Below are 7,358 nucleotides of genomic sequence, written 5' to 3'. Positions count from 1 at the left end.
GGTAAAAAAAGGAGGAAACTGATTATCACATCAGACTTTCTTTGAGTCAAGTCAGAGATAATGTATCACTGGAGAGAGTGAGAAGATGGAGATACCGTGGCAATCATAAAATGATGGGTTAACCAAGGCAGAAATCTTTTTTATCTCTTATATGTAAGAAGTCATGAGGTAGGCAGACAGGGTTTATTTTGTGGTTTCAAGTCAGGGACCCTGGCTTGTCCTGTTTTCACTTCACCATCCTAGTTTAATGGCTTCTGTCTTCAAGGTTCAGAAGAGCTGCTGAATCTCCACTGATCACATCCATGTGTGCTGGCTAGAAAGGAAAAGCAAAAAAGCACAAAAGACTTCTTGCAGCTGCATTAGTTCTATTTCAGCATCCTTCTTCGAAGTATCACAAAAGTTTTGCTTTCATATAGTTGGCCAGATCTTATATTAGCTATACCTATCGATAAAGAAGTCTGGAAAATGTAGTCCTTTTTCTCCCTCAATGATCAGAGAAAAGTCAGGGTTCTCTTACAGAGAAAGAAGGAAAGATGTTACTGGTGTTAGGTAATTGTCAGTCTCTGCCATAGACGTGGTAAAAGTTTGTGTGTGGTTCAGTCTCTCAGTCGTGTCCGACTCTGCAACCCCACAGAATGCAGCACACCAGGCTCCCCATCCTTCACTCTGGTAGTTCACTCAGATTCATGTCCATAGAGTCGGTGATGCCATCCAACCATCTCATCCTCTGCCGTTCCCTTCTCCTCCTACCATTAATCTTTCCCAGCATCAGGGTCTTTTCCAGTGAGTCAATTCTTCGCATCAGGTGGCCAAAGTATTGGAGTTTCAGCTTCAACATCAGTCCTTCCAATGAATATTCAGGACTGATTTCCTTTAGGATGGACTGGTTGGATCTCCTTGCAGTCCAAGGGACTCTCAAGAGTCTTCTCCAACACCACAGTTCAAAAGCATCAATTCTTCAGTGCTCAGCCTTCTTTCTAGTCCAACTCTAACATCTGTTCATGACTACTGGAAAAACCATAGCTTTGACTATATGGACATTTGTTAGCAAAGTAATGTCTCTGCTTTTTAATACACTGTCGAGGTTTGTCTTAGCTTTCCTTTCAGTTCAGTTTGTGGTGAGGCCATTATTCCAGTTTTGTCACTTTGTCTAGCAAAACTGCTTATCAGGAAAAGAAGTGGCCAGGCTATGTGCTGTACTGATGAGTTTTGGCCAGGGCTATGGATTGGAGTGTCAGTTACCTATAAGGAAGTGAGCAATTTCAGGGTACAAGCAAACACATTGCTGACGCCCTGATACTGAGAGGTCCAGGCTGATGGACTGAGAAAGAACAATGTGTACTCACAGGGCTGGAGATCACAAGAAGGGCAAAGAGCTAGTTGAACAAAGAAGAAAGGATCAGGAAAGTGGAAGATGGTGTGATTAGAAAAGGAAATTTGAAATTTGAAGTTGGCAAAAGTAAGGCAGTTACAAATGCTCAAAGTTTGAGATGTGATTGTTTTTAGCTGAAATGGAAAAATAGATTATTACATTGACGTGTAAGAGTTCTGGAAACACGGCTAGAAGGATCATTGATGAGGATGATAATCAGGAGATTAAAGTAGAAAGGAGCACTGGAGACTAAAAACCTAGATATTCATGAAATAAATAGGAAACAGAATAAGGTACAGTACCAATGTAGAGACTTACCTACAACTGAGGTTGACTGAAAATCAAAGGGAAGCAGTAATCATGGGCATTTATTCAGTACTTGCTATACGACAGTCAACAAACTGTGTTTTTAATACAAACATGATTTTTAAATAAACTATTTTGGAATAATTTTAGATTTACATAAAAGTTGTAAAGATACAGAGTTCCTTTATTCTCTCCATTCATTTTTCTCTAACCTCTTACATAACCATGGTACTTTGGTAAAACTAGGAAATGGTACTGGTTCAATACTATCACCTAAATTTTAATTTAGCTTTCTGCAGGTGTTCCACTAAAGCCTCTTTTCTGTTGCAGAATGCAGTCCAAGATAGTCTATTATATTATGTATTTATCAACAGTTACGTCTCCTTAGTCTTCTAATCTGTGAAAATGTCTCAGTCTCCAGTTTTCTTGACTATAACACTCTGAAGAACAACACTCCCAGAAATCTTGTGGAATCTCTCTAGTTTGGGGTTTCTCTGACATTTTCTCACGATTAGACTAGGGTTACGTGTTTTTGAGAAAATGCTGCAGAGCAGAAGTGTACTGATCACACCATTATATCTGAGAGGAACACCATGGCTTATTGTCAAACCCGACTGCTTGGTTAAAGTGGTGCTAGACAGATTTCTACAATGCCAACTTTTAACTTTTTCCCTTTCTTACTGTATTCTTTGGAAGCAAGAGGCTGAGTTTAGCCCACACTCAAGGGAAGGGGGAGTATTAAGCTCCTTGGAAGCTTAATTATCTATTAGAAGGCATAGTTATCTACACTCAGGATTCTTCTATTAGGAAGATTTGCCCTTTTCCCCATTTATTTATGCAGCTCTTTGTATCAGCATGGATTCATGGATATTCCATTCCTTGGGTTGTAATCCAATATGTTATTGTTTTGCTCAAATTGTTCCCATTTTGGCCTCCTGAGAACTGTTTTTACATAAAGTCTCTGTGGAATACCCCAACAATACAGTGAAGCATTACTGTTATCCTTATTTTGTAGAAACAGAAACTCAGACTCAGAGAGAGGAAGAAACCTTCCCAGTGATTCACATCGTATGTGTGCTGAAGCCAGGAGTCTGACCTCAGTGTCAGTGCTTAGCTCTACTCTGCTGCTCTTGGAAGGAAAGGATGCTCTATAAATATGGATCAGAGATAAGGTGTCTCTGCCACCATTCCAGAGGTAAGATCTGTTTTTGAGAGGATTCATCACACAAGTAGTCGTTGCATAAAGGATGTGCTTCCAGAGGGTCAGTGTGAAGAGAAGGAACCACACACAGTGATCAGAAATGAGACTCTTGCCAGGTGGGAGGAGAGGAGAGGAGTTGAAGGAATAATCGGATGCAGGGCAACTAATACCACAGAAGAGAATGGAGGAAAGAAATTCATTGAGGCTACAATATATTTGGCTGCAGGGCCACAGAGAACCAGCCTATGGTAAGAAGGAAGTTAAGTGAACTTCAACAGAGCAACGTAATGGGAGGAAAACAAGATTTCAGGAGCTCGACACTGTTTTAGAGAAAGGAGGCAAAGAAGTGATAAGGAAAGGGATGCAGAATTAAGTAACATTTTTTCCAGGATAGAGGATGACCTGTACACAGGTAAGCTTATAGGAGAGAGAAAAGATTCTGGAAGAGGAAAATACAGTGGTTTACAATGTTAATTTCTGTTGTACAAAGTGATTCAGTTGTACATACACATACATTTTAAAAATAATCTTTTCCATTAGAGTTTATCATACTGAATACAGTTCTCCCTGCTATACAGTAGGGCCTTGCTTATCCATTCCATATATAATAGCTTACATCTGCTGACCCTCCTCATGGACATAAGAGAATAGACTTGTCATTCCCAAGGGGGTGGGTGAGGGTTGAGGGAGGGTTGCAGTGGGAGGCTGGTGTTAGGAAGGATGTTTAATCTTGAAGGCAAGGGATCTTCTCCTTCTCCCTCACTGGAGGTTGGCTTAAGAGCAGAGGCCAATGGTACTGCCGGGGTCCAAGTACATAGTCACTTAGGATGTGCTGTGGGGTTTTGATAGTTTCAATTATTGGTGGAATTGGAAGCATGGTCCTCTGGAGACATTGGGAAAAAGCTTAGAGCAATATTCCTTAGTCTGGTGAGTAGCTAATAACATCCCTGGTCAGTGTCTGATAGGCTTGATAACAGGGGGGCAAGTTGAAGTCATTCATGCGGAAGGAAACCAACTGACTAAATGAAAGCAGGCATCAGAAATATGATTATCTGGATTTTTTTCTTGGTTCTTTGAGATCAAATATTTGAAACTGAATACATTATGCACTCTTCAGACCAAAGACAGTGTTAGTCTTTCTCAAATGTTCAGACTCAGGTGTAATGTGAATTTGCTATGTTACTATCAAGTTGTTATGATTAATAATAAGTGTAAAATTAATGTAAACAATTGTTACTGAGAATGAAAACTTTTTCTCAGGAATTTTTCTTCAAATAATGCCAACTGCAGAATTCAAGGTGAGTGTTTAATAGTTATGAAATACCAAAGGCTTAACATGCCATTTATATTTGATAAAGACATAAGTTTGGGCAATAACTTTTCTTATCTAAGCCGAAAATAGAACATGGGTTGTTTAAAATTTTTTTCATAAATATTCTTAAAATACTATTAAAATGGAATTAATACTACTACCACTAAACTATAACAGTGATTGTGCAAGGTTTAAAAGAACAGTCCATTGCAGAAGCATTTTAATCTGAGTTTCCTTGAAGACTTTTTTTTATATTCCAGTAAAGCCCAAAATATCCAGGGGAGCAGAACTTCCTAACAAGTTGAGGAATTACTGACATAACCTATCCTTAAATATTATAGATTGCCTTCATCTGACATAATTCTAATACTATAGTATAAGTGCTCATTTCCTTTATGTGGACCAAAAATAATTTGTGTTAAAACATACTATTCATACTTGGTGATTATTTTATTACCATAAATTATTGTATACAATTTTTGATAAGGATATTATAAATCATATTTTAAACAAAAATGTATGCATGGCATATGTAAGCAGTAACATCTTGAAGGAGAAAACACCCATGAAGACATTTACCTAAAATTTAGTAATACTGAAAAACACTAGACTGTGCAGAGGAATGAATAAAAGCTATGTGTAATACACTGGAACACTGGTAAATCTTCAGGTACTGGAGGAACAACCTGGAAAAAGATCAGAGTAGAAACAGCCACATCCTTAGAAGTGCACGTCATTGAAAAATAAATCCCTCAATATAGCATTACACAAAGATTCTTCCTTTGGCACTTAGCAATACAGACAAAGGTGTATTGGGTTTAATGTGATTTTATTATTAGGTAAATTTTAGTTACTTTATATAGATAAAAATATACAATATTGCTTTAAATTTTTAAGTGTATACTTGATCATCATCATATTCACATACAGTTTAGAAGCCTGTTTTTCCCCCACTAAACAGTTCATCCAGTAACATGTGGAAGAGACTAACAAAAATGATTTAGATGAAGACTTTTCATGAAAGGTTTCAATGTAAAAGTGGAATATTAATCTGGTCTAAATCTTTAGTGATTCCTCCTGCTAAAAACAAATTGTGAAATGTTTTAGACAAATTTATTTTTTTCAACACTTGAATTCATTGTCCAGGTTCAAAATTCTGTTGGAAAATGCATAAAACTGACTTAGCTGTTGTGTCTGAAGTCACTTTTATATACACTGATTTACTAAAAAAAGAAAAGTAATGTATTTTAATACTACATTTCAGTTTGGGATTTCATTGTGTTTTTATATAATACATGCAAAACATGTCTATGCCTTTCAGCTGTCCTATTTAAGTAAAAGAAAGTCAGATGGTGGCACTTTTAAGTCACCCAAGGATGGTCAAGTTATTAGTGGTCTGATTAATTTGCTTTCTTAAAAAGACACAGTGATAAAATATGTTAAGACCTGAACAAGTTATTTATGTGCATAAATAAGGTATGCACTATTTTTAAATGAAAGACTGAAAACATTTTACAAATATTGTTGTTCATTATAAACTATACAATGCACCATTTTTTTCACTTATACCAATACTTTGCACCAAACATTGCTATATTCAATCTTAACACTCCTCAAATATGAGAAAAACAAATAGTTTCCACTGTACTAAGAAGTGAAATTTATAAAGTCAACATACTACATTTTAAAGGATTACAGCTCTAAAACAGTTTTTAAAGAATTTATACATATTGAAACGGGTGCTGTACTTATTAAAGCTAAAAATAAAGCTGCTTCTCTTCATTTTAAGTTAATACTCAGGGTTGCATTTAACAGCAGATTCTTTACAGGGCAACATTCAACTATTAAGGTGGAGATTTTAGTAAAGCTAAATGGTGATATATCTCTTACTTTTGAAAACTCTTGAAATTTTAGTGCTGCTCTCTTACAATAACTAAAAAAAAATTTAGGAAGATATTTGCACTTCCAAAATTTTTCAACGTAAGGCACACGGCAACATTAAAATCTAGAAACAACTAGAGTAAGTAATAAACATTTCTCTTTTAAACCATTATTTGCTCTTTACCTGAAGAAAGTGGGTGAGTAGTGCAGTTGAAACATGCCTAGATTAATAAAAATGACTGAATTTAAGAAATACCAATAATATTTGTGTGCAGAATGGTATTAATTTTAAAAAGTATATTTTATGTAAATATATATTTTACATAAAATATACTCCCTACAGTGTTATAGGTAGAAAAAGTGTGAGGCACTTACATTACCAAGGAGGGAGGAGCATACTGAGATTATCTTTTTATACAAGCACCAAACCACTTGTTTTAACCTCTGAGATAAAAGCAGAAGCTAAAAGTAAAAGGAAATAGTTCATATTTGGTACACTAATAATCTACAAGTTCAAAACTCAAAGTATTTGATTTTAATCTGATGGAAGTAATTCCACCAGAGAACATTTTTTCATATTTAAAAGTGTCATAATATCTCCCTGAAAAAGTTCTGCATATTCTGTGGTATTATTTCAGAATACTGTAAACTGGAGATGGTATTTCGCTCCTTTGTGACAGCATACTATTCTAATGATGGTAGCATAGGTGATTAACTCCTCTTATTACAAACCAGATTTTAATGTTTTTATAACAGTAAAAATAACACGTACATCAATGCCTCCATGTGAACTTGCTGACATCCAACAAGGACAGTCTTATTACTCTGTGATGCTTCACAAACTACTCAAAAACCAAGGTGAGGAGTGGGCTTGGAATTACAGGAATCCACTGGATGTCAAATCAGGGTAAGGTCTGGCTTCTGATGGGTGAAGACGGGTGGCAGGCTCAGTGTTACGCATGCTATTTAATTCAGCTGGATACGTTTCATTTAAAATTGCTCCGTTCTGAAACTGCAAACAGCAACTTATTAGAACAGATCCTTCATATATATTAAGCCATGTGAAAATGTAGTTCTAAAGTCTTTATCCTCCGAGTTGTTATTGTACCTCATTCAGTGAAGTCATATTGAACACAGGTATTAGTTGCACTTACAATCTTGCAGTTTCTCCATTAGATAGTATAGGTGAGTGATATCATTGTCTCACTTCAGATGTGGCACTCCATACATTGACTATTTGATCAATGAAATGCCTTTGCTTTGGGCAGGAACCACTGGATCAGAAA

General features: G+C 36.2%; 1 protein-coding gene across 1 annotated transcript in view; it reads right to left on the bottom strand.

Moving 5' to 3' along the window:
* Positions 1-5,003: 5,003 nt before the first annotated feature.
* AHR (aryl hydrocarbon receptor) overlaps positions 5,004-7,358 on the bottom strand; it is a 52,836-nt gene continuing 50,481 nt past the window's right edge. The window contains exon 11 of the mRNA XM_006059489.4: positions 5,004-7,084. Within this exon, the coding sequence (XP_006059551.3) occupies positions 6,950-7,084 (135 nt within the window). The 3' untranslated portion in view covers positions 5,004-6,949. The remainder of the gene's footprint in view (positions 7,085-7,358) is intronic.

The sequence above is a fragment of the Bubalus bubalis genome, chromosome 8 (genome assembly GCF_019923935.1).
Source record: "Bubalus bubalis isolate 160015118507 breed Murrah chromosome 8, NDDB_SH_1, whole genome shotgun sequence".
Taxonomy (NCBI): Eukaryota; Metazoa; Chordata; class Mammalia; order Artiodactyla; family Bovidae; genus Bubalus; species Bubalus bubalis.
Note: the sequence above shows the minus strand (reverse complement) of the source record. Positions and strands in the feature narration are given on the sequence as shown.